This window comes from Hippopotamus amphibius, chromosome 2 (assembly GCF_030028045.1).
Source record: "Hippopotamus amphibius kiboko isolate mHipAmp2 chromosome 2, mHipAmp2.hap2, whole genome shotgun sequence".
NCBI classification, from domain to species: domain Eukaryota; kingdom Metazoa; phylum Chordata; class Mammalia; order Artiodactyla; family Hippopotamidae; genus Hippopotamus; species Hippopotamus amphibius.
The window spans coordinates 60671617-60697848 of NC_080187.1; the positions used below are offsets into that span (position 1 = coordinate 60671617).

General features: G+C 58.2%; 2 protein-coding genes across 4 annotated transcripts in view; one reads left to right on the forward strand and one right to left on the reverse strand.

Moving 5' to 3' along the window:
• The first annotated feature begins 222 nt into the window (after positions 1-222).
• On the forward strand, positions 223-11300 carry PHYHIP (phytanoyl-CoA 2-hydroxylase interacting protein). Its single transcript, XM_057723565.1, has 5 exons — positions 223-381; positions 3870-4063; positions 5257-5431; positions 7289-7406; positions 9160-11300. The coding sequence occupies exons 2-5, from the start codon at positions 3899-3901 to the stop codon at positions 9692-9694; spliced, it is 993 nt and encodes a 330-aa protein (XP_057579548.1). The 5' UTR covers positions 223-381; positions 3870-3898; the 3' UTR covers positions 9695-11300.
• Positions 11301-16522: 5222 nt separating this feature from the next.
• The window catches only part of BMP1 (bone morphogenetic protein 1), a 41210-nt gene continuing 31500 nt past the window's right edge, over positions 16523-26232 (reverse strand). For 2 of the 3 annotated variants that reach the window (XM_057723624.1, XM_057723625.1), the window contains exons 16-20: positions 25294-25419; positions 22080-22207; positions 21489-21702; positions 19217-19467; positions 16523-17262 (exon numbers count right to left, since the gene is read on the reverse strand). In XM_057723624.1, the coding sequence (XP_057579607.1) occupies positions 17128-17262; positions 19217-19467; positions 21489-21702; positions 22080-22207; positions 25294-25419 (854 nt within the window). In that variant the 3' untranslated portion in view covers positions 16523-17127. Of the gene's footprint in view, positions 17263-19216; positions 19468-21488; positions 21703-22079; positions 22208-25293; positions 25420-25884; positions 26103-26232 lie in introns of those variants that run through there. The other variant, XM_057723626.1, reaches the window with a different exon arrangement.

A 26232-nucleotide genomic window follows, 5' to 3' on the forward strand; every position in this document is an offset into this window, starting at 1 on the left:
TGACGCTGGGCAGCCACTGATCCCATTGGTGGAGCCAGATTCGGTCTGGCTCTTTCGTTCTTTCTCGCCTTCTCTGCCTCTCTCTCTCTCTTCCACACCGCTTTGATTTCGCTCTTGCTTCTCTTCTCTCCTGGCGCTGGGCTGGGAGCATCGCCTCTCGGGGGGCAGCAGCGTTGCGCTGCAGAACCAGGCGGGAGCTGCCTGTGGGGCATGGAAGAAGCCTCCCTGGCAGCCGAGAGAGGAGCCAGGGGAGTGAGCAAGCGCAGCTGCCTGTGAGCCAGGCGTCCGGCTGCTGCCCCTCTCCCTGGGGAGCCCGAACACGCAGAGGTCTCTCCCCGCCCTCCCTTCCAGATCTTCCTCTGCAGAGCCCGGTGGAGTCAGGTGAGTGTCCTTCCTTCCCAGAGCATCCTGCTGTCAATCCCAAGAGAGACGCGGGTGGCCAGCGACTAGGAGCTGGGGGCACCAGGGTCCTGCCACTGCCCGCGGTGCCCACCTGGATTGCCGGGGCCGACGACCGCGTCCCCGTTCCCCCAGGACTTTAGCAAAGGGGTTCACAGCTGGATCCAGTCCCTGGGGCACCACAGTCACCCCGTGACCATTCTGCTGCAGTCAGCGATGCCAACGGGGACAGGGCTGGGGGGATGCTTTCCCTCTGGCATGCAGTGGCTGTTCTGAATGGGCACGGGCCGGGGGTATCGGTGTGTACAGCATGAGTGCCTGCTTGCCTGGGGCCTGGAGGCTTGCTTGTGTACATAGTTCTGTCTGCATGCACTTATGCTCATGTATGGCGTGTCTGGGAACATACGTTTCTTGTACATGTGAGGTCCATGTGGGGGAGATCAGTTATCTGAGTAGCCTGAGGGCTGTGTGGGCGGGCGGAGGGTGGTGTAAGGCAGTATATTTATGGGGTGGACATATCACTTGTCAAGCGTGTGGCAGTGCATGTTTGTTGTGGGGGGAGTGCATGCGACCAGAGGGTTTCTATGTTGGGAGGCGCAACTCCAGAGCAGGAGGGGGATGGAGGCGGGGAGAGCAGGCAGAAGCCTCTGTCCGTGGGCAGGCCCACGTGCATAGGTGTGCAAACCTGTTGGCATGTGAAGGATCAAGGCTGGCAGAGCCTGGCGGAGAGGAACACATTTTCAAAGTCTGTGGCTTTGAGCCTGGAGAAGCTGTGAGAGAGAACACCAGAATATGGGCAGAAGTTGACGTGTGTGCGAATGCACACGTGTGTGCAAGCAGGCGGAGGGGCTGCGTGCCTCTGTGGAGGTGGCACGCATGCATGTTTGTGCCTGTGGCCTCCTTTCTTCTCCAAATATGGCTTGTGGGAAGGCGTGTGTACATACATGTGTGTGAGAGCCTGCGGACATGAACATGCGTGGGTCCGTGTGGAGGTGACAGCTTGTCGAGGGACAACTGTGGGACATTCTTCGAATGCAGAAGGTGGCAGAGGGTACCTGAGTGCGTAGGTGAGTGTGTGGGACAAGGATGTCTGAGGAGGTGTGTGCAGATGTGCGTGGCTGGTGTGGGCGGGCAGTGCATGTGTGTGCGCGTGTATGCCTGCCTGTGTGTGGGTGTGTAAATGCTTGTCTTGGGGTGGATTATATGGGACCGTGGGTGTTTCTCAGGTGCTGTCTCAGCCGGTCTCTCAAACCCTGCGGTTCCTCATCATCTGGGCTTGGAGACCCCGGGTGCGCACACACCCTTGGTCCACCTGGCTTTATTGTTCTCCCAGTGTCCCTCACTGCCACCCCCAAGCTAGCATGCGGGAGTGATCTGAGCTCTCCGAGAACTGGAGAGAGAAAAGGAGGAGTCAGGAGACCCCCGCCACCAAACACGGCTGCCCCTGCTGCCCCTGCCTCTAGGAAGACTCTGAAGAGAGCAGTATGGGGACCCAAATAGGTGTCCACCCACAGGGTGGGCGAAGATTGCGTCCCACACGGGTGGGAGACGGCCGCGCAGGTCTTTTGGGGTGGGTGTGTGTCTGCGTTGGTGTGCATGGGTACGTGTGTGTGCACATGAGGGGGGCACACGTGTATCTCCCAGGGCAGCTCCTCACTGGAAGCCCGAGGGATGGCAACCCCCCCCCGCTCCACACCTATCCCCATGGATTCCCAACTGGTTTATTATCACACAGTTGTTTGTAGACACCGATCCCATTCTGCTTTATTTTGGGGAGGGCCTGGTGGCACCCCCTTGCTTATTTACCATAAGATTGCCCATGCACAAAGCCACTGGCATTTGGCTGAACTTCACAACAGGCAGGCACACACTTCAGGGTGGAAAGCTAAGATGAAACAAGGACTCAGGTGACATCCTGGGACAGGTGAGGGCCATCACCCATATTCTTCGCCCTCTGCCTGCCGCCCAGGCAGCCCAGAGTTTAATTTAGAGGTGTCAGGCTCCGGAGCAGGCTTAATTGACAGGAAAGTGTGGGTTGGATCTTCTGGGAGCTCTAAATAAAGTACCTGCTTTTGAAGGCGCAAGGTACCCTCACTCTTAGCGCCTGGGCAAGGAAGAGGGGCGGGGGAGAAAAGATGACAGGCTAGAAATCTGAGGTATGCTGGGCTGGGCTTGAGGCAGGCATGAGCTCGATGGAGTACTGAGCACACGCCCTGGGATACAGTCCAATCACATTCACGTTCTTGGCCCAGAGGCAGTCTCTCCCCCTCCCTCTCACTCCCCACCCTGTTCCCCAGAGCTCCTGTGAGCCAGGCCAAAGTCAAGGCCAGAGTCATCTCGTCCTAGCTAAAGCACAGATGAGAGTGATGATGGTGTGGTCCTGAAACAGCAGCCAGGGGTAGAAGTGAAGGAGCGAGAGAGGGAGGTGAGAGAAAATGCAATTCCTTGAAAGGGAACGATGCAAGGAGGAAAAATAAATAGTGGTAAAACCATGTGCACCTGTGTATACACACATACCACATGTGTCACACATCACACACACACACACACACACAAGGGGACATAACCTTAGCTTCATGATAAAGAGCTTGGGCTCTGGAATCAGACAGACCTGAATTCAAATCATTTTCCAGCTGTGTGACCTTTGACATCTTAGTACCTTCCGCCCCCCTCCACCTCAGCTACTGCATCTGTAAAATGGGGATAATAATAGTACCTACCTATCATGAGGCTTGCATGAGATGATGTTTGTGAAATTATTAGCACATGGTTGCTCTGCAAGAGATGTAAAGGTAAAAACTAACAATTTAAGAGTCAAGCAACAGAGGATCTGCTGAAAGAAAAAGGACAGTTGAAAAGTTACAGGTGAAAGAGAGCCGTGGCCCTGCTGCCGCGCCCACCACCCACGGATCCATGTCATCTCGGCGGCACTTGTACTCCCAGCCCCGCGTCATGGCGACCCTTGCTGAGTCACCCCCGGGGAGGAGGGGATCTGAGCCCTGAGCCCTGGCACCTGGGCGCCTGCCTGCCAGCGCCCCTGCCTGCCTCACCCTCACACCCGGCTCCCAGTGGGTGCTTCCTGTCGCTCCTACGCCACCTCGCGCTGTTCTCTCCACCCCACCCCTTTCTGTTTTCATGCCTGCTGGCTGAGGGCCCCTCTCCTCGGCGCCATCTGCTGCAAATCTGTCCCGCCCCAAGGGTGCTGCATTCCCACTGCCTCCGCCACCTGTCAGGTGCTGTCTGCCCTGCAGACCCCTCCGAGAAGAGCCAAGGGCCCCCGAGGGGACCACCCCAGCCCACCTTCGGCCCCACCCCTCCAGTCCTCCCCGTGCAATCTTCCCATCGGACCTGATGAGGCAGGTGCGATCGATGGCTCCTCAAAGTTCCACCTTGCGAGGGATGTTGGGCGCAAGACATTCTAGAAGTTTCTGTGGTGGGGAGGGGGGTGCTGAGTCTTCCTCTCCCCTCAGTCCACACAGAAGCCAAACCGGTGAGAAGCATGGAGCTGCTGTCTACGCCCCACAGCATCGAGGTCAACAACATCACCTGCGACTCCTTCCGCATCTCCTGGGCCATGGAGAACAGCGACCTGGAGAGGGTCACCCACTACTTCATTGACCTGAACAAGAAGGAGAATAAGAACTCCAACAAGTTCAAGCACCGGGTGAGTGTAGGCTGCCTTGAGCGCCTCCTCCCAGCACCTGCTCTTGAAGGAGGCAGGACAGCAGAATACCTGGAGGAGACAGTTGGGAGTCGGAGATACCTGACCCCAGTCCCGCTGTTACTGTGGAATCTTGGGAACGTTGTTTAACCTCTCTCCTCCACTGGTAAAAAGGGAGTAATAGTACTGCCAGTGTGTGAGAGGCTTCATCGAGGAAATTGTCTGTGTGGTGTGTGGCTTGGGCCCAGCCAACAGCCAACACCATCATCAGCGACGTGACTGGGCCTTCGCGCAGGGTGGGAAACCCAAGGTGGGGCCACAGGCGTCACACCTGGGGATGGCGTCTCAGGGGTCTGCCAAAGCCCCGGACGGAGAGAGCAGCCTTATTGTTGACCGGGTGGGCAGTGTGGGCTGTGGGCAGGGGCACTCCCCTTTGCTTCGTCCTCGGACCTCTGTGATCCTCTCCGCCCCCGACCCTCTGGCCTATCCTCTGCTGGGTTTAGAAAAGGGGGATGGCGCGTCCTCCGCTGGCTGGGATGTCCCTTTCCTGGGTTAGAGCTGGTGTGGGGGCGGGTGGGAGGAAGGCGCCCATCTTCTCAAGCTGGCAGAGAGGCAGGGGGAAGAGTGAGGTGGGAAGGAGCTGGTTCCCACGACGACTGCATCGTGTGGGTTACTCACCCTCTCTCTCTTTGGAACTGGCTCTCCGATCTGGGTGTCTTTTGGCAGGCCAGTTGCCACGGTGACGTGAATGTTCAACACCACCCCCTTAACCCTCCCCCCTCAAAGAAGAAGGCATATTTTCCCTTCCTCCCTGGCTTCTCAGCATTTGCTGTTGCCGTGGAGACGGCACTGCAGTGTGCAGAGCTCTTGAAGTCTCCCTCAGAAAAGGAAGGTCTCGCCGCCCTAAACTTTGCGGGGTCTCCACCCCAGTGGCCTTTCTCCTCAGTTCCCAAGAGGACGGGCATCGGGGGTTACGGGGATGGAAGCCGGGCAGTGTCTTTGTGGCCTTCCCAATGGCCACTGCTTGCTTCTGCAGGAAAATGGTGGCCAGGGCACCGAGCCATGGAATCCTTGCCACTCTGGCTCTCCTCAGCAGGAAGGCGGCCATCCGGGGAGTGGGAGGTCTGGGGGAACGCCAGGAGTGGATGTGACCCCCAATTTGACTCTTGGCTCTCTGTATGCACCCCATTTCTCAGGATGTCCCCACCAAGCTTGTGGCCAAGGCCGTGCCACTGCCCATGACGGTGAGAGGCCACTGGTTCCTGAGCCCCCGCACAGAGTACAGTGTGGCGGTGCAGACCGCCGTGAAGCAGAGCGATGGGGAGTACCTGGTGTCTGGCTGGAGCGAGACGGTCGAGTTCTGCACTGGGGGTGAGGCCCTGCTGTCTGGCTGCTTTGGCACATCTGGTTTAGTGATGGTCAGGAGCGGGCTTCCTCTTAACCCAGCACGCATTTAGGAACACCTGCTGTATGCAGGCACCATGCTTTGGACGACAGGGAGACACCCATGGATGGGACCCACCCCTGCCCCCGAGAAACCTGCAGTCTGATGCAGGAGGCAGATGTGAGCACTGCAAATTATGTTGACAATATCACTTCCAGAAAGGGATGGAGTCACTTTTCTGGCTTGGGGCAAGCATAAGTATGGGAAAATACACGTAACATAAATTCACCATCTTAACCATTTTTCATGCATAGTCCATCAGGATTAAATACATTCACATTGGTGTGAAATCTATTTCCAGAACTTTTTCATCTTCCAACTGAAATGCCCCTTAAACGACAACTTCTCATTCTCTTCTCATTCCACCACCTGGCAACCACCCTTCCACTCTTTGTCTCTGTAAATTTGACTACTCTCAGTACCTCATGTGGGGGGAATCACACAGTATTTGCCCTTCTGTGATTGGCTTACTCATTTAGCATGATGTCCTCAAGGTTCATCCACGTTGTAGCATGTGTCAGAATTTCTTTCCTTTTTAAGGCTGAATAATATTGCATTGTGTGGATGGACCACATTTGTTTATTGATCATTGGTTGATGGACACTTCGAAGGACAATCACATTTTGTTTGTCTTGAGCCTCCACTTAGCCTGGGGAAACCATCCCACAACGTTGCCTATTAGTTTGCAAAGTCCAGCATGAACAAGTACTGGGCTTCTGTGTACTTGCTCACTGCTGACCCAGGATCTGCCCCGCAATATTCCATTCTTTCGGTGCCCACGGTGAGAACTGCTCCAGATCTCCCTCTGTCACAGGGAAGGGGCAGGAACATCCTTAGCCCCAGGCCTCAGAGGCTGCTGACTCCTTCCTCTGCCAAAGTCTGTGCCCCAAGTCTCCTTGACCTGCCTTTCTCTTTTGAGTGGTGTTTTTTCTTAGCTTGGCTGCAAAACCCTGCTCTCTGGAGGTGCTCCTGCACCTTGCAGCGAGAGCCTCTTGGTTTACCCCAGAACTCTACATGTAGTGGGTGTTCATTCAAACTGGGGAGCTGGGGGTGGCTACCACCCAGGTCCTCCTCCTTTTGCCAAACCCAGCACGCTGTCCAGGGCTGCATCAACAAGGAGGAAGGGGCACCTTTTCCTACTTTGTGAAAAGGTGCTGCCTAGGCTAGCAGCAGCCCTACGGAGGCCGCATGGGCCCAGCCTCTGGCCCTGGCCCAGGGAGTCCAATTTTACTATCCTGTTTCCAACTTCCTCCTTTCTCATGGGCTGCCCCAGACCCTGGTCTGCCTAAATATTTACCTCGGTCCTCTGCATTTCCCTCCTGAATCCGCACCTGAAATTACAACTGGCTGCCATGTGGTGGTGTGGGCAGCCTCCTACCTGGTGGATTTGAGGGATACTCCCCAAAGGACCTCAAGTTCTCTCCTCTCCATTTTTTGCCTTTTGATCCTCTTTTCACACGAGGATGGTCTGGGACTATAGCCTCTGGGGCCCTTGACGTACAAGATTGTATAACTGGGCAGCCCTCTGACCTTTTCTGATGCAGCGCTCTGAGCCTCTGGCAACAGGGCCCAGAGGCGACAAGGACAGACAGCATCCAGCTGCTCACATTCCCAGCCAGGCCAGGTGTCCTATTCCTATCTTGTCCAAGGTGCGGTGACTGTCTGGTCTCCCCTTCCCCCTGAGGACAGAGGCGGGCTGGCGTTCAGGGTGTGCAGTGGGTGATCTGTCGGGGAGGCTGTGATCTCCCGCCTGGCCCTCGGCTCACCCACCTGGACCCTTGCAGATTATGCCAAGGAGCACCTGGCCCAGCTGCAGGAGAAGGCCGAGCAGATCGCAGGCCGCATGCTCCGCTTCTCCGTCTTCTACCGCAACCATCACAAGGAGTACTTCCAGCATGCCAGGTATGGCCGGGTCTCTCCTTCCTGCCCCTCTCTGCCCGCTGCCGCAGCCGTCTGATGTCACCCCCACCCTGTTCGTGGCCAGACCCTCGTCTGGAGTCCTCACTCCCCCATAACCCAGGCTGGCTCTGGGTGGGGGTGGGGGGGTGTTGGGCTCCAGGGAAAGAGAAGTCTCGCACGATGGGGCTGTCTGGGGGCACCGCACTAACAGTGATGAGTGCACACGGTCCTGGGTTTGATCCTCCTTCTGGAGAGTTCCTTTCTCTGGGTTCCAAGGCTGCAGGTCAGCTGTCCCTCCAATTCAGGCCCTGGGTCCCAAGGGAGGTGGTGAGGGGAACACAGAGTGAGAAGATTCTCAGTATGAAGGGTTGTGGTCTTCAAACCGGGTGCTGGGAAGCCTGGAGGCTCCACTGAAGGATCTCAGGGTACTCTTTAGGGTGGTGCCGAGGGGCTGGTGAGGAAATCAGAGGACGAGGCTTGCTGGGCCCTGCACCTGTCATCCAACCAGAGCAGCTTCAATTTTATTGTCTCTGGCCTGCCTGTGTATAACTTCCTTGGGGGATGAAAGAGAGGGGTTCTGCCTGAATGTTGAAACAATTCAAAAATGTTTGAAAATTGGTGATCCCATCCAACACCCTCAGCCTACAAATGGGGAGTCTGAGGCCCAGAGGGCCAGCAGGACCAGGCAAGAGTGAGGCTGGACCAGGGGCTGCCCATCCTCAGCATACCGGCTGATACTCCAGGTCCTTGTCCTTCTAAGGTCAGGCCAGGGCGAGCTGCCTCTGTTAGTGTCTTTATCACTGCAGTCAGCTGGAGCGGGGCATGTTGACCTGACCCCAGGGGGTTCTTCAGTGTTTGCACTAAAGGAGAGGCAGTAGGTGAGTGGTGAGGACACTGACCCAGTTTGGGCTCCTCTATCAGCAAGCAAAGGAGAGACAGAGAGCACCCATACATACTGGAATGTAAAGATGAATAGGGACTTCCCTGGCGGTCCAGTGGTTAAGACTCTGTGCTACCACTGCTGGGGGCACAGGTTCGATCTCTGGTCAGGGAACTAAGATCCTGCATGCCGTGGGGCTCGGCAAAAAAAAAAAAAAAAGATGAATAAAGGCATAGTCCTCGCTCTTGCAAACCTCAGAGTCTATTAGGGGAACAGTACAGACAGATGCCATGTAATAAGTAAGTGTGATTGTTGAATAAAGTTCAGTGTCCTGGCTGTAATAGGCAGTCAACATTTCGCTGAATGCAAGTGCTTGCTTTCCTGGAAGGTTTCAGAGAGGAGGGGACACCTGAGGATGTCCAGTTTACCAGGCCAGGTAGAGAAAGGTGGGAAGGGCAGTCCAGGCAGAGGGAAGAACACTGCAAAGAGATAGAGGCAGGAAAGAGCTGGGGTGGGGTTCCTGCATGGCTGGAGGATGTTACCAGTGGGTGTGGGGGTGGTGGGACATGGGGCCAGAAAGACCAGATCTTTACAGCCTTGCTTTTTGTGCAAGCCCCATCGAAGGGTTTTAAGCTGGGAAGTGGCAGGTTCAGATCTCTCCTCCGTGAAGGAGTGGGCTGAATCAGCCCATCTCCAGGGCCCACCCTTCTCTTGCATTCTGGAATGTTCTATTTGTGACTGGTGGAGGCGGCAGCTGGTGGGAGAGCTGGGAGCTGGGCTGACTTCCCTCTCCATCACACACAGCAGACAAGCCTCAATCCTGCTAACCAACGGCATTTTCTCTTCCCCTTGGCATTTCTCCCCTGGGGTGGGCAGGACCCACTGCGGGAACATGCTGCAGCCCTACCTGAAGGACAACAGCGGCAGCCACGGCTCCCCGACCAGCGGCATGCTCCACGGGGTCTTCTTCAGCTGCAACACGGAGTTCAACACAGGCCAGCCCCCGCAGGACTCCCCTTACGGCCGCTGGCGCTTCCAGATCCCTGCCCAGCGCCTCTTCAACCCCAGCACCAACCTCTACTTCGCGGACTTCTACTGTATGTACACGGCCTACCACTATGCCATCCTGGTACTGGCCCCCAAGGGTTCCCTTGGGGACCGCTTCTGCCGTGACCGCCTGCCCCTCCTGGACATTGCCTGCAATAAGTTCCTGACCTGCAGCGTGGAGGACGGGGAGCTGGTCTTCCGCCATGCCCAGGACCTCATCCTGGAGATCATCTACACCGAGCCCGTCGACCTGTCCCTGGGCACCCTGGGGGAGATCAGCGGGCACCAGCTCATGAGCCTGTCCACTGCCGACGCCAAGAAGGACCCCAGCTGCAAGACCTGCAACATCAGCGTGGGCCGCTAGGGACTGCTGGGGAGCCGGGGGGCTGGGGAGAGACGGCAGGCAGGGCGGTGATGGGTGGCATAGGTGCAGGGAGCCGGCGTTCTCTCCCCTCCCCCCTCCCCGCCCCCCCCCCCCCCCCCCCCCCGCTCCCTCCACGCCATCCGTTTCCCTCCTCCCTTCCCTTCCCCAGGGCACTGGAGGCAACAGAGGGTGGTCCCTTGGTAGGCGCGGCCTATCCATGCCTGGTGGAGTTGGGAAGGCTTCCTAGCCTCGGCCGGTTGGTGGGGGGCGGGGGGAGGGGCGGGGGGATTTCTGGAGACTTCCCCTTTCCTCTAGTTTCCCTGCCCCGCTGTTTCTTGCCTCAAGCCAGGCCTCCATCTCAGGAGACCTGCCGCCTAGGGCTCTCCTGGGAAAGCCTTCCCTTCCGAGGCACGCTTGTAGCTTGCCAGCCTCGCTCCAGAGGTGGGCAGAGAGCTGTGGGCGTGGTCTTCCTTAGCCCCACCCACCCCTCTCAGGGCCAGTCACAGAATGCCCCTCCCCGTGAGCTGGGCCTGGGGGCTTCCGACCGCAGGCCCGACCCTTTCCCTCTATAAATAGTCTCCTGCACCGTTGTGACCCCCCCCACCCCACCCCCTGCTCCTTGCCCCGCAGCACCCTCTTCCTGCATGGGGAGAGCTGTCCCTCCCCTTCTCCACCTGCCCTCTAGAAAAGGCCCCCCTTTTCTCTTGGCTTTGGGGGCACCTGGCTGCTGGGGTTTTCTCTTCGGTCTGGAGATGGTATAAATCCCGGCGTACTTTCTCCCTTGCTCAGAGGGCTGGGTCTGCAGTGGCAGCCGCTGGGGTCGAAGAGGGGGCGAGAGACCCCTGAGACCCGGAGGGACCCCTTCCTCAGCCGGGAGTGGGCAGCCTCACACCGAGGGGACCTGGCGTGGAACTGGAAGTGAGGGCGTTCCCGCAGAGCCCTGGCATCCCGCCTGGCTGCGCGCTTGCTCGCTCGCTGCGCCGCGGCGCCGCCACTGCGCTGTGCCTGTGTGTCATCCGGACCGTGGCTTCCCTGCCCCCGCCCCCACCTCGCGCCCCCGCCCGCTGGCACTGTCGCCTCCCCACCGCGAGGCGAGCCTATTGGCGGAGAGCCCCTTCCCTGGGGAGTTCTTGGTGAGGTCTTTCCTGGGCCTCTCAACGTTTTCATCTCTTTCCTACTTTTGTCAACTAAGGCAGCCAGTTGTTTGGGGAATGTCAGGTGGAGGAGAGCAGCCCCCACGGTGACAGCCAGATTTCTGTGATGAAGGACAGGAGGAGGCATCAGGCCAACAAGGCCATATCTCAGTGAGTGGGCCGATGGGACAGCTGGTCGCCTCTTCTGTAGCCACAGGGAGTGGTGTGGTCGGCTGTCTCCGTGGCAGAGATCAGGGCTGGGGGCTGTGGGAGATGCATGGAAGAGAGGACGTGGGCCCCAGGCCCTTTCCCCTCTGCTGAGGGGGTGGCCCGCTGCCCTCCCCTGGCCCTGTGTCTGCCCTGGGCTGGGGGCGCACCCGCCTGTGCTGTGCTTGCGACGTGCATCAATAAACCACCACGGCCTGAGAGCCCCACCTCTCCTTGGGCTCTGGGAGGGGTGGGGTGGGCAAACTGTGTCGTCACAGAAGAGCTTACACAGGCCACCTGGAACTGTCTCCAAGGGTGTTCCAAATCTCACTGTGGGAGGCAGGGCTGTGAAAGCAGAGCCACATCTCCAGCTTGGAAAGGACTTTGGAGGTCAGTTTGGTGCTACTTTGCACTTTGCACATGGGGAAACTGAGGCCTCTTAGGGGAGAACCTGTAGCAATCTGGAGGCCTAACCAGGTCCGCAGGCCCCCTGTTTGGAGCCCTTGACACTGCAGCAGCCTGCCACTGCATCAGACCCAGATGCCACTGAATTCCTGTCCCCCAGAGCCCGAATGTCCCCTCCCCAGCAGGGCTCCTCGTTTGCAGATCTGAGTCACCTCTGCACCTATTGTTATGGACTTATTAAAATTATCTTCTGCTGGAGTGGAAAAGCTCCAGAAAAATTAGAGTCACCTCCCTGACACTGCCTGGCTGAGGGCCAAATGAACATGTGCCATCCAAAGCTTGGGGCACAGCCTCCTTGCACTAGGAAGGAAAGCTGAAGGGCAAACGCCAATTCCTGAGGGCCTACTACGTCCCAGGCAACCAGCCAGGTGCTTTCGCACACAGTAGCTCCTTTACTCTTTGCAATGGCCCTGCACTGTGTGATTCCCATTTAACAGGTGAAGCAACTGAGGCACAAAGCGGTTAAAAGGCTTGTCTTACAGCCAGTAGGCAACAATGCTCAGGATTTGATTCAGAAGCTAAAATCTTCCCATTTCACTGCCCTGTCTCCCCAGTGTATGCCAGAGGCCACCTGGGATAATAAGACACAAGCAGGGCTGGTCTCAGACACAGTGGCCCTCCCAAGGGTCCCCACAATGCTTTTGGCTGACCATGGCCATGCCTAGTTCCCAGATAACACCAGGGGGGGCTGTGGAGTCAAAAATGCCAAGGAAGCTTATTTTAAAGGAGTAGTGGGGAATATTTGGAGTCCAGGATTCTAAGGATGAGGGGTGACCTCCAGGGTTAATCCTGCCACCTCTGGGCAGGACCACCCCCCCAGCACCAGCTGAGTGGTTTTCAGAGTCCCCCAAAGGCACAGGCTTCAATTTTCCTTTTGCAAGCCCTTTCTGGGTTTCTTAGGAGGAGAGATTGGCCCCCAGAGTCCTCTTAGTGGGGGATGAAGGAGCCAATTGAGGCGGGGATGGTGGTGGGGCTGCATACAGGTTTCCTCCAGAGAGCCTGCTCCTCCTTCCTCTCTCCAGATGGCCGCTCTCCAGCACTTGGCCAGCCCTGGGCTGCTCCAGGCACCCATCAAATAGAGCTGGGTCAGGTCATTTGCTGGAGTCTTCCCCTGGGTTCCTTCTGGGCTGTGTCCTTCTAATGTGACCTGGTGGAAGCAGAGAGGTCTACATGTGCGCGCACACACACACACACACACACACAGACATACACACTACCTCCCTGGGCTGGATATGGAAGACAGCCTTGGAAGCCACAGAGAGCTACAGGATAAGGGACAACCTTGGGTTGCAATTGCCACTGTCCAGCAGAGGGGCCCAGAGTTAGGCAGTGCAGGCAGGGAGGGAAAATGAGGTGGCGGCCACCAAGGGGCACTTCCGGGTTACAGGTGGGGTATTTTGCTGTGCAGGCACAAACACAGACACATCCACCACACAGGCACAGCCTCACACACTCACACCCCCCACCTCACCCCCACCCCCCACACAGAGTCTCCTCTGCCCAGACTTACACTTATACATCCCTGTCCATTTCTTTCCTTCTAGGACAGCATCTTTCTCTTAATCCTGGATGGATGACAGTTTCCTCAAGGAAGTGGGAGGGAAGGTGCCAGGTCTGAGGACCCTCACAGTTTCATCTGGCTTCGATATGTGTCTCTTCCCCATGTTAGGAAAAGAAGTGGCCAGGGTCCCAAGGAGAGGGGCAAGGAGGGACCATTCCCTGAAATGGAAGGAGGCCTTCAGGAAGCTGAGCTGAGGTGATTGGCCATAAAACAGCTTGGCCACAGCATCTGGAAGAGATTGGAACCAGATGTTCCTGGGATGGGGGAGGGGAGGGCTGTGAGGCTGGGAGGGGGCTGGAGCAGGAGAAGCAGGCTGGCCAGCGGGGGTGGGGGGGTGGGGGGGAGTTGGAGGGATGGGGGTGGGGCTGGATTGGGCGGGGGGGGGGGTCCTGCCTCTCTGGGGAAAACATCTGGCTGCCCTCTCCCCTCCTCACCCCTCTCCCCAAGTCAGGCACTACTATTTTTGCAAACTGGGGCAGCAAATCTTTTCACAGATTCTAGAATCAGTCTTGTGTAGGGACAGTCAAGCACAGGGTGTGACTTGGGAGGTGCCCAGAAAGGCTACCAGTTAGCCAGAAATATGTCCCCTGCTGCCCTGCAAGCCCCGCCTTGCTGTGGGTTAAGCATTACCCTCTCTGGCAGGCGTAGTTCTGCACTAAACTCCTAATGCACAACTGGAAACTGGTGAACCCAGGAGTTTCCTTTTAGCATAGGAAGAGCTTTGTCTAGGAACTGGAGAATAGTTCTGCAGATGGCAGGAAAAGAAGGCCCATTTACAGAGAGCCTCTTTGCCAGGTGCTGTGAGAGGCTCCCTCCAAAGTGTATCTCTTTCTTTCTTGAAACCCTGTGCTACCATCCTTTGTGTCTGGATGAAGAAACTGAGGTTCAGAGCAGTTAAATGACTCACCCAGGGGCACACAGCCACCAAACGGGAAAGCTTGTATTCAAAATCATCTATGTTTCTATTTTATTTATTTTTAATTTTCTTGGCTGTGCCACACAACATGTGGGATCTTAGTTCTCCAACCAGGGACTGAACCCGCGCCCCCTGCGTTGGAAGCAAGGAGTCTTAACCACTGGATGGCCAGGGACGTCCCCAAACTGGCTCTGTTGCATTCAAGCTTATAATCTCTTCACAACAGACAGAGAAGCATGTGGGGTTGGGGGAGGAGAAGGGAAAAGGAGGGAAAAAAAGGAGTGAGGGGGCAGTGCAGGGCATCCAACCATCCTTTCTCCTCAATTGAGCCAACAGTTGGCCTTGAAAGCCCCCAGCTGCCTCAGGAGCCTGGCCCTGCCCTCTGGCTCTTGGAGACTAGACCCCGACAGGGAGGGTTGCTGAGGAAAGGCGACAGGCTGGGGAGCAGAGGCCCAAGGAGGGAACAGCTGGCCAGCGTCACAGGGTGAAGCAAGGCAGAGCCAGGTCTGCTGACTGCCATGCCAGGGCTGGTGTCCTGTCCTCCAAGGGCTAGAGAGGTGCGCCCAGAGGGAGGAGCCTGGAGCTCCGGGGTATGTGGTTATCTCGACCTGGTTACCAGGTTGGGAGTGCCGTTGGGGCAAGTCCATCCTAGCTCTTCTGCTGCTGGCCATGCACTCAGGACCCAGGGGACCTCAGAGACCCGGAGACAGTTGGAGGAGGAAGGGTTCCATCCTCTGACGTGGAATCACCTGAGTGGTTGGGCAGCCGCACAGGGGTTCGTCTAGTCTAAAAGCCCGAAGCAGCCAGAAGGTGAGGGTGCGCTGGGTCTGGAGAACACATTCGTGAAGTTCTAGAATGTGTATCCGTGGCCTGCAGCCAGCTCCTGAGCAGCACCTGAAGGCAGCCTCTGGGAAGATGGGGCCAGGGAAGACTGGGAGGGCCCACCAGCACAGGCCCCTGAGTCGTTAAAGGGGCCCGAGTTGACCGTGACGATGGTGTCTTGGGATGGGTGCCCGGGGTGGCTGCATGTGTCAGTGCTGACCTGCCTCCAGCTGTGTTGTTGCTGCTCATAGGGGCCCTGACCTGGGGCGGGGATGGGGAAGACTGGGTACTCTCTTGGGCTGGAGCCCTGCAGTCTGAACTGGGCTATGATCTAGGCTCCCTTCGCACATGTGGCTTATGAACTGGGAGTGTGGTCCTCTGAGCTTCAGAGGAACCTGGAGGGTTGGCCAGGAGAGCTGTGACCACTGACTACGAATTCTGCATAGAGCTGACGCCGAGTTGGTTGGCAAAGTGTCCAGGTGAGATGCCTGGGTGGCTCCAATGGTTTGGGGGTTTTTCTACTGTTTATTGCCCTCTGGGCTGTCCTGAGCGCCCTGGTCAGAGGAGGTGTAGGGGTGGCCGTGACATCACAGCCTGTGACCTTACTGGCCCTCCAGCCATCACCCACTCCCTCACCTGTGGTCAGGCCTCGAAGAGAGGGCTGCAGCCTGACCGTCGGAGCTGGTCCTGCACGTACATCAGATACTAGCCACGTGTCTGGCTTCCACTGCTGCTTTCTGCCTAAAGGACCGATATGGGAAGCACCATGCTGTACTACCCCCTGGGGGTGGGTCCCCCCACATAATCCCTCTGCCTCTGCAACAGGGAGGAGTCTGGGGCCAGTGAAAGACCTACAGTCCCACTGATGTCTCTCAGGGAGCCCCAGGGCTTGGAGCAGGCTGCCCGCTCACTCTGGAATCTGGGAGTGGCCAGTCTAGGCAGAGAACATGGGTCCTCTCTGGGCTTTCTTTCCCTGCGAGATCCATGGAGAGAAAGGGGAGAAAGAGGCTCCTTTGAAGGGAAGGAGCAGGGATGTGGTTTCCCTCCTCTCTGGTCTGTGCCCCACTGTTGGCTGGAGAGGTAGGAGGCCATGGCGGGAAGGAGGAGGCCAGACAAGACACAGCCGTGGGTTGCCTTGGGAAAGGGGGCGAGAGCTGGAATGTTTGCTCAGTGGCTGCTGAGCGTCTGGCTTGTTTCCCTGAGGAGAGAAGGACCCAAGGGGCCAGCACCCGGGCTCTGACCTTCGGGAAGACAGGCACTGGGGGCCGGCTGGTGGCTCTGTTCTGGCTGATGCTGGTCTTCTGGGTCCTGGAGGGCTCCCCTAGCCCGACACCCAGAGAGAGAGGACCCAGATGGACACTGGATGGACAGACACACGCCACCCGCTTTTACATCCCTCCCCATCAAACAGCCTCTTTACAGAACGTTCCACCCCTTCGGTTGTGTGGGAGGGCTATGAGCAGTGTGTGTATGTGGGCGCCTGCAGGCTCAAGTGTGTGAGGCGTCTGTATCTGTGTGCCCGGGTGTGAAATCACATCCTCAGGGGCCCTGGAATTGAAGGAAGGAAGGGCAGCCAGTGAGGCCAGGTGTCCTGGCTGTGGGCCAGCCCCAGACACAGCAAGCCTGCACATCTGGACTGAGATGCGCCGGCCTCCCTGTCCCCCCCCCCCCCCCCCCACCAAGGCCCACATGTCCCAGACAGCATCTGGCACCGGATACTGGCTGTAACACTTTTGCTTTATTGGCTGGGGTGCCCTGGTGTGGCCGACCAGCCACTGGGCCTGAGAGAAGCCCTGTCTTGTCGCCCCATCCCCTTCCCTTCATCTTCCCCCCGTGGCTCCTGTGGGACATGTACGGAAACTCACGCCCCAGGAAACCGGGGGAAGTGGGGGCTTAAAATAAAACCAAATCAGGGTCAGAGAAGGGGTGGGAAATGTACATTACAATGAAGATATGCCACCGGCTATACACAATACAGCGTGTAGAGATGGGCAGGGAAGGTGGGCGGGGCCTGCTGACGGACCCTCAGCCACCGGGTCGGGCCCCCAGAGAGGAATGGCCACTTCAAGTGTCTCAGGGAAAGCTCTGGCTCCCTGGCCCTAGCCCCTCGCTCCCCGTGGAGGCGAGGGAGGAAGGGATTGTGGGGCAGCGGCTCATGTAGGAGTCCAGTGCCCCGCCTCCTGAGGACAGCCTCACCTGGACCATCGGCCCGCAGGTCCTGGCACCTGGGGGATGGGGACGGGGTACCCGCCTTCTGCCCGCCCCCCGCTGTCCGGCTCAGGTGACTGAGGGCAGCAGGCCTCCCGTCCCCGCTGTATGAGGGCAGTGGTCACTTCCTGCTGTGCAGCGTGTCCTGGAACTTGGTGCTGGTGTACCGCAGGTGGAAGCCTTTTTTGGTGATGGTGTCATCCGAGTGGAATTTTACCAGGACAGAATCTCCTGCCGAGTACACCTCCTCGGGAGGCTGACAGAGAAAAGGGGTGGAGGTGAGGCTGAGGACCAGGGACTGGGGCTGCTCTTTCCCTCCCCAGCTTCCCCTGCTATAAGGAAGGCGGCAGCTCCTGACTTCTGCCAGATTCCCCCAGCAGCTTGAAGCAGGAGGAGGACTCTGGAGCTGGAGTTTAACTGGGCATCTGGAGGAGGGGAAGGTAGCAGGGGGTAGAGGAACTTGTCTTAAGTTCAGAGTCACACTTCCATTCCACACCCAGCACTGCTGCTAACTACTTAGCTGTGAAGTCTTAGGCAAGGCACTGCCCCTCTCCCGGCCTGGCCTCCCTCAAAAGCAAACAAGAGCAAATGCTCTCTGCTTCCAAGTCTAGAAGGGCTGGTGGGGGGAACAAATAAGAGGATAGTGTGAAAGGGTTTTGCAAAGGGAGCAGTCTGCCTGAGTGGCTGCCTTCTTGCTGTCCCAGCTGTCTCTTGGAGAAGACAGGACAGCTGGGTCCCCCAGACCTGGACTTGGCCACTGCCCTCCTGCCCTTCCCCCGATGCTGGCCATGGTCAGCTCCAGGTGATGCCCCTTCCTAGGCTCCTGGAAGCCCCTCCTTGCCTCTGTGTGCAGTCCCTCAGAGTGACAGGCGCCCACAGAGCATCTGCGTCCAGAGGCCCTGGCCCTCAAGGCATAGAAAGGATCATTTCCGAGAACCTTGGGGACATTTCCAGCAGCCATGCCAGGAAGTGCTGATGGAACTGGGTTCCTTCCCCAGGTCCCCTCCCATTGGCTCCAGCCTGATGGAAGTCTTTGGAAAAAGCCACCTGGGGACACCAGATTTGGTGTGTGACTCACCCGAAGGTGTCAGGTCAAGGGAGTCACGAAGGGCAAAGTGGGGAGGGGATGCTAGCTTGGTAGCATGGGGATCCCGGAGCAGCTGAGCCAGGCAGGCAAGGGGGCTGTGTGCTCCGCTTCCCCACGACTCCACCCTGTCCCAGCCCTGCCCAGGCCTTGCCAGTCAACAAAGGCTGAAGCTCTGCTCCTAAGGGGAGATTCCACCGGCCAATGCTGGGTCCAGCAGCTGCTGCAGCTCCTGGGAAGTTTAACCCTTCCTGTGGCACCCAGGCTGCCCTGCAGCATGGCCATGAGAGAGGCAGGGGACCAGGAAAGTGATGGGAAGGAGGACGTGTCTGAGTGTGCATATGAGTGTGAGTACATGTGCAAAAGAGAGTGTGTGTGTGGAATGAGAAGGGGAAGATGACATTCTCTGAAGGAGGAGAGGATGTAAAAAAAAAAAAAGGAAAGAAAAAAGAACTCCCAAGCTCTGCCTGGAGGAAAATAAATCCACCTCTGTGGTTTTCCTGTGGCCTTAGTTAAAACCCCATCAAGCAAACTTTTGCCCACTGCCTCTGAAAGTGCCATTTTATGGACCAAGAAGTAATGCTCAGTGTCTGTTTGGACAGCAGCATCAATATGCTTTGGGACCAGCTGGCCTTTCACCAAGAAGAGAAACTGGCAGTGGAAGAGATGAGGGTATTGTTATGGCTCCGCCAGAATGACTGCCTAGCACAGCTCAGCTCAGCCCTGGTCCCTGGCTCTTGCCCCAACCTCTGCCCTCATTCCGGGCCCTGGTCAGCTGCCTTTGCACTGGGACGAGGGAATGAGGGGCAGAGGGAACTCCATCCTCCTCTCCAGATGCAAACTACCTTGGAGACCTAACCAGACTGGTGCTGAGCAGGCCTGGGTCAGGGCAGGGCCTGTGCCAGAGGCTGCAGGAACCTCTGTGTTGACCAAGAAGTACCTGCTTTCCTGGGTGGGGATGGCCGGGGCGGGGGTAGGCCTCTGAGAGCGACCACCCACCAGGCTGGGTTTCTGGCTCCTATGAAGTGCCAGGCAGATGCTGCCACCCATGCCGAGACCCCATGCCTGCAGAGGCACGGGGTCTCTGCACTGGGGTGACAGGGTTGGAGCTGTGTGGGGGCCTCACCCCTGAACCACAGTAGCGCCCCAGTCTGGGGGCCGTGCTGTCGTAGCCATCGAAGAGCTCCATGTAGTCGTAGCCGCAGTCGGTCTCCTCCTCCACCTCGAAGGTCTGGAATGCCAGCTCCACGCCGTAGCCTTCCTCAGCCACGATGACCCACTCACAGTCCACTCCCCCAGGGTAGTTGTTGTCACCGAACTGGGCGTGGGAGTAAAGGTCCTTGGTCTTCACCTCTGCCTGCACCTGGCCTCCACACTCTGGGGGGGGGGGGGGGACACACAGGATCAGCCACTGCCCCCGGAGCACGGCCGCGGCCCAGGCACTGCCCCTCCCCACGTGCAGCCCTCCTGGCCAGATGGAGGCCCTGGGACAAGGCCACATGGCTAGTGATAGGTGGGTTTGGACCCAGCCCAGGCCTTGGCCTGGAACAAGTGCTCTCTCGCTTTCCCTCTGGAGAGATGCCCACAGAGGCCAGGGGATGCGGCGGGTGGACGGCCGCTCTGAGTGGAAGCCCCAGGGACAGCGCACTTGTCAAAAGATGTCACTAATAATTTGTTCCAGCTGATGGCTGTCACGGAAGGATGTGGGCCCCACATCGCCTGAGCTCCCATTCCTAAGTGAGAAGACGTATTTCTGGATTTTATGCGAAAACTCCTAATTTTTAAACATTGGCTCATGTTTTCAAAAAATACAGTATGGGCCAAACATAGCAGGTCTGAGGGCCAGAGGGAGTTCCGGGCCTCCAGTGTGTGACCCTGCGCTGAGAGGGGCAAATGAGAGCCGGCAGGGCAGGGCCATCCTGTCCACCTCCTCCGGACGCCCTCTGGCCTCCAGGACATCTGGGCTCATGGGTGAGGAGTGGCTGGGTGGGGCTTGCGTCAGGGGCTGAGTTGAAAGGGAGGAGGGGGGCTGCAGACCCATCTGTTCTGGGGCCTCCTCAACAGGTAGCTTAAGACCCACAAGAAGGGGTACTTCCCTGGTGGCACAGTGGTTAAGAATCCACCTGCCACGGCAGGGGACACGGGTTCGAGCCCTGGTCAGGGAAGATCCCACATGCCACGGAGAAATTAAGCCCATGTACCATAACTACCGAGCCTGTGCTCTAGAGCCCAAGAGCCACAACTACGGAGCCCCAGTGCTGCAACTACTGAAGCCTGCACGCCTAGAGCCCATGCTCCACAACAAGAGAAGCCACCACAATGAGAAGCCCGCACACCACAAAGAAGAGTAGCCCCTACTCGCCACAACTAGAGAAAGCCCGCACACAGCAACAAAGACCCAACGCAGCCAATAAATAAATAAATAAATTTATAAAAAAAAAGACCTACGAGAAGCCTGTCAAGCCCCCAGCAGCCATCGCTGGCCTGACGTCCCAGGCCTTGCAGGACGTCAGGGGGCTCCAGTCTTTCTCTGCAGTCACACCATTCCCAGTTCACTGCTGTCCTCACACGCCCATTGCTCCAGCCAAACTGAATGACCTGCAGTCACCTGTGTACAGCCGGAGCTGTCTGGGGTTGTGGCTGTGCTTGGGCTCCTCCCCCGCCTGCAGTGACCCATCACCTCACACCCAGAGCGAGGCCTTTATCGTGTTCTGTCTCCTGCTGTAATTATCTGTCCATGTCCTGTCTCCCCCGCAGGCTGTGGGTGCCTGGGTGGGCGGGGTGAAGGGCTCACGCCTGATTCATTTCCCCCGCCACCCCCGGTGCCCCTCTGAGCCTCCTGCAGGGAGCCAGGCTCAGTAAAATGTGTTGAATAAACGAACGAGTAAATGCAGAGTAAACCCCTCAAGGACTAAGAGGTTTGTCTGCTTTGTTCATTTGTGACCCGTACTCAGGATGCTGCCGCATGCGTGCTACGTGTTGACAAATGTCTGTAGAGTGAATGACCAGGTGAATTTGGGGGTGGGGTGGGGTAGGATGTGGGTGGGCTACTGCACAGTCAAGTGTCCAACCTCTAGGGACTCCAGGGCATTCCCTCCCCATCTCTGGTTCTCTGCCCCCTGTTGTCACTGCCCTGTCTTCTGACCTTCGCACCCTCTAATCAGGACCTCCTCTCCCTTGCCCAGGAGGCTTACTCTGGGTCCCCGGCCCCAGTCTGCAGGACACGCTGCCTCTCCACCTGGCCAGGGGCTGGGCCTGTCTGTGTCTTCACGAGCTCTTTGTAAACCCTCCACCAGAGCCCAGGGCCTGCCTCTGAGACCAGGATCAGCAGATGCCTCCAGCGCAGCTGAGTGCAGGCGGGCACCTGCTGCCCCCACCCTGGCCCGTGGCGGGCTCACCTGTGGAGTGGGATGCCTGGAAGCCCTTCCTCTGCACGGAGTTGTCAGAGTAGAAGCGCAGGAACATGCGGCTGCCCGTGGCCAGGATGGGCTCGGGCTTCTTGCTCCCGCAGAAGCGGCCCAGCACGTGGGCCTTGGCGTCACGCCCATCGTACACCTCCAGGTGGTCATAGGCACACTCGGGCTGGGACTCGATGTCCATCTCCATGAAGGTCTGGAGGGCGTGAGGGAGGACAGCGAATTAGGAATGTGGCTGCGGGCAGGAGGCGTGGGAAACAGGTAGCCCCAAACCAAGGCCTCTGGACCCCAGTTCATGGACACCATGGCAGTGGCCACTGCTGGTGGATGGGAGACAGGGAGGACCTAAGAATGGGGTGATGGCAGGTACACCCCCCACTGTATGCTGGGAAAGGGCCTCTGTCTAGAGCAGACTTGGGGCTCTCACAGGGATGGCAGCCCTACGGGCTCAGCCAGGCCACCGGCCTGCAGAGCCCTGGGCAGTGCTCTGAGTGACGTGGGGCTTTGGAACTGATGGGAAACAGGTGATGGGCAGATGGCACGGAGGAGCAGGCTGGGGAGTGGGCACCTTACCAGCTTGACCCGGTGCCCAGGGGTGCTGGAGATGGCCCAGGTACACTCCTTCTTGCTGGGGTATTTGTCAGGCCAGTTGGGGCTGGTGATGGTGCCGCTGGTGGATGTCACCTTGTGGTCACAGCCAGCTGTGGGGAGATGAATGAGGGGAAGGGGATCAACAGGGATCCCAGTGCTCCAACGGCCCCTATGAAGAAAGGAAGGAAGGAAGCCCCTCCCTCCCGCCTTCCTCCTTTCTTCCTTTTCTTGTGCCCCACTTAGAAATGGACTGAAGGCTCACATTACTTCTTTTCCATTCAGTCACCCAGCCTGGGGAAATCTAGCTGTTTGCTTCCAAGCTGGACCTCACCTGGCAGCATCCCTGGAGGCAGCCCCAGCCCTCCCAGGGCCCATGCACACTCCTGGACCTTTGAGGCCATCTGGTCACACCACCTCTGCCCTCCATGAAGCTGTCATCCTCTGATCGGCCATGTTTCCATATCCACAGAAGACTTTGGCACCTGACTCAGTTCTCTCCACCCTGCTCCTGCCGTCATCCTAGGTGATGTCAACAAACACCAGGATGGTCCACCCACACACTGGCCTCTCCTGACCTTCTCAGCCCTATGGGTTCTCACTTCCCTCCTCTAGAGGCTTTGCCATCACCCATCAATTCTCAGTGCTACAAACGCATCACCCTCTCAGTGGCCACTTCCCGTTCCTCCAGGCCACTCAGGCCCTCCCTGTCCCTAACACCTCTTCAACTTTAGAAAGACCTCCATGGCTGTGATCCTTCCAGTTTCTCCCAATACTTCCTCCTGGGCTGACTTAACTTGCTTCTCTATCAGCTGGACCACGTGGCCCATCACCGCGACGGCTCATCAACAGCTGCGCTTGAGCTGCACCATCTCGGAAAACCCCATTCTTGGTCTCCAAGAGTGCCTGGACCCCCACCACTTGAAATTCTTTGGATTTGTCCTTCACCAGCCCCATCTCTTTCCTCCTCAGCTACAGCTCCAAACCTTCAGCCCTCTCCTCAACTCCTAGCTCTCCCTCCCAGCAGACCACCTCAGCTCCTGCCTCCTGGAGAAAAGCAGGACCCTCAGATACGGATGACTTCAACTTCCCGACCCCTACCTGCAAACTCATCTTCCCCGCTCACCTTCCCTCTGGCCTCTTCTCGGAGAAGGTGCCCCTCCTCCCGGGCAGGAATGGGTTTTCCTTCTGTGAGCTGGAGCTCACTGCTGCCCACCACCGGGGGCCCCGCGTGTCACACATCACCCGCCCTCGCTCTCTCTGCCAGCTCAGCCGGGCCATGAGCCTCCCTACGCTCTTCCCATCCGAAAACAATGCTCCCCTCTGGCTGCCGCCCATCCTGTCTCCTTTTCCTCAAGAAAACTCGCTACACCACATTCTCACTACTCATGGCTCCTTGATCCGCTGCAGTCTGCCTTCTGCCTCGGAAAAGTGTGGCCTCACAAACTCCAATTTAAAAGCTGATGCTCCTTAGCCGTTATCATCCAATCTGACAGGTCCCTCTGAGGAAAAGCCAGTGCACCGCTGGGCTGGGGAGGAGAAGCCGGCGGGTGGGATGCAGGACACACAGCTGTGCCTCCAGAGGCTCACAGGATGAATGCGCAGCCACCAGGGTCCAGAGAGGGGCAGTGCCCTCGCAGGCTGCCGGGCAGCCCGGGGGGAGGCACGGGGAGCTCCTGGCCTCCACGTTTGCACTATGAGCTGCTCCCAGTACCCACCTGCAGCTTCCCGTGTCCACACTCACTGCCCCCACCCCTCTTTTTAAACCCGTCTTCCATGCCCTCTAATTTCTCCTTCCACGCCCGCTTCTCTCCCCAGCTACACTGCAGTCTCCTCAGGAGCAGAGGGAGCCCCTCTGGAATCCCCTACACAACTTTGCACAGCACTGCACCCTCCGCAGGGGGTCAGGAAATACTGATTTGTTACCAGCCTAGCACTTGAGTAAGGAACCCATGAGTGCTTCTAAAGCGAATCAGAGCTATGCATAGGCCATCTTCCAGGAAGTTTACACCTGCTCCTGGTATCCTGTAGACGTTGATGCTGAGGGTTCTTTAGCAAAACCCTCTTGTTCATAGAGACTATAGAGATACCATGCAGTTTAGACAACATCAGAAGGTCTCTAGCTGAAAGATGTGGGGACTCTGTGAGTCAGGAGCTCTGTATTTGGGGAGCATGAAGTGATGGGGTTGGAAGCCCTGGAACGTCCGTTGGGTGCTTCAACTCTGCTTATTCTAGGAGGCAGTTTATTTGCTGGTGTTTTGGTTATCCACCTAGTAAGGGTGAGAAGAGGCATTTGCTAGGCACTGTGCTAAGTGCTCAAAGCAAGGGCTCTCAAGCTTAGGACAATCTCAAGGGTGAGGCAATTGAAGCTCAGAGAGGCAAAGGGACTCACTCAACGGCACAGACCCTCAATGTCAGAGGCGGGTCTGTATTGTGCTCCTGGGATAGTATGTCCCCAGTAGGCACGGGCCACCACAGAATGAACGACTGGGAGCAGGCCAGGGTTGTGTTGCCTCCAAAGAGGTATCACGTGATATGGGTGATGACATGAGAGCTGTTTTCAAGGATCTGCAGGGCTTCAGTGTCAAGGAGGCAGCAGCCCCGTCCTGGGTGTCCCCAGGGGTCAGAGATGGGACCGATAACAGCGGCATACGTGACTGCGCTTGCCACGAGCCAGGCACTGCTCGCAGCACGTCACAGTGCCCCCGCCCCTGGGAGGAGGGTGCTGGTACCATCCAGGCAGCGCCCAGGAGCACACCCAGGTGTGGAGAGAGGAAGTCAGCAGCTCCAGGGCACACAGCTGGCTAAGCAGTAGGGTGGGGCCAGGCAGCCTGGCCCCAGAGTCTGTGCTCTTCACCACTGTCCCAGCTCGCCTCCCTGACACAGGGAGGTCAGTACCAAGAGAGAAAGACTTGGACATGGATTTTAAGGAGCACTAATTACCAGAACAGCCTAACAGTGGGGCCTGGGGACAGCCCCTCCTCTCCGGGAGTGTGTGTGGCTTGGACATTGCTGGGGGTGCGGGAGGGGTTGCGTGGGAAGGGGTCTGTGCACCAGGTGGGAGGCAAAACGAGGGGCCCTCAGAGGTCACTCAGCCTCTTACGTCCACACAGAGGCCAAAGGAGAGGGCACATCTGAGCCCGCCCCCCGCGGGCAGGGGGCGGCGCCGGGGGCGGGGCTCCGGCAGGGCAGCGCTTACCTTCCTTGCAGTCGTGCTTGTTGTCGTGGAGGACGAAGCCGCTGCGACACTGACACTCGTAGCTGCCGAAGGTGTTGACGCAGTCCTGCTGGCAGCCGCCGTTGTCCTTGGAGCACTCGTCCTTGTCTGCAGGGGGGCAAGCGAGGGCGGACGGGTCTGCGCAGGGCTGAGGGCTGCGTCACCCCAGGGGCAGTGGGAGGCCTGGCTGGGCGTCCTGCCCCCGGGAGGCGGGGTGGGGGGCGGAGGTCAAGGCGATGGGGGGGTCCGGGGCATGGCATCAAGCGGAGCCAGCCCGGGGGGGGGGGGGGGCCCAGCTGTGCCGAGAGAAAGTAGAAGTGGACGGAGGGAGGGCTGGGGTCCGGAACTGACCAGCATGGGAACCCTCTACCATTACCTGCTTACTGGACAGACGGACAAGTGGAAAAACAGACACACGGACAAGCAGACTGCAAGAGAAAGGAGCAGGACGCAGGGGTCCCTCTTTTACTTCACAACAGGAAATGTCACAGACACCATCAAAATGGGAAGGGGTGGGGGGCAGGGAGGGTCCCCTGTCCACGTGAGGGGGGTGGGGGCGAGGAGAGCACCAGTTCTGTCCGGCCAGAGGGAGGCGGGGCCGGCATGGCAAAGTGGAGGTGGGGGTGGGCGGCAGCAAAGCCCCCAACCCATTCCGTCCAAGGTGAGGTTCCTGAGTAACAAAGGGTCCGGGAGGCCAGGCAGGCCTCACTGAGGGGTCCGGTTTCTTTTCTGCACTCGGAATTTGAGCTGGTGGGGGCGTCCCCGGGGGGGCTGCAGAGCTGGCCTCTTTTCTGAAACGAGAGAGAGAAGGAGAAAAGGGACCAAGGGGTGGGGGTGGAGGGCAGGGGCCGGGAGGGGGGAGAGCAGTGAAAACCAGGCCCGGCTCCAAAGGGGGGTCCACGGGCCGGGGTGGGGGGGCGA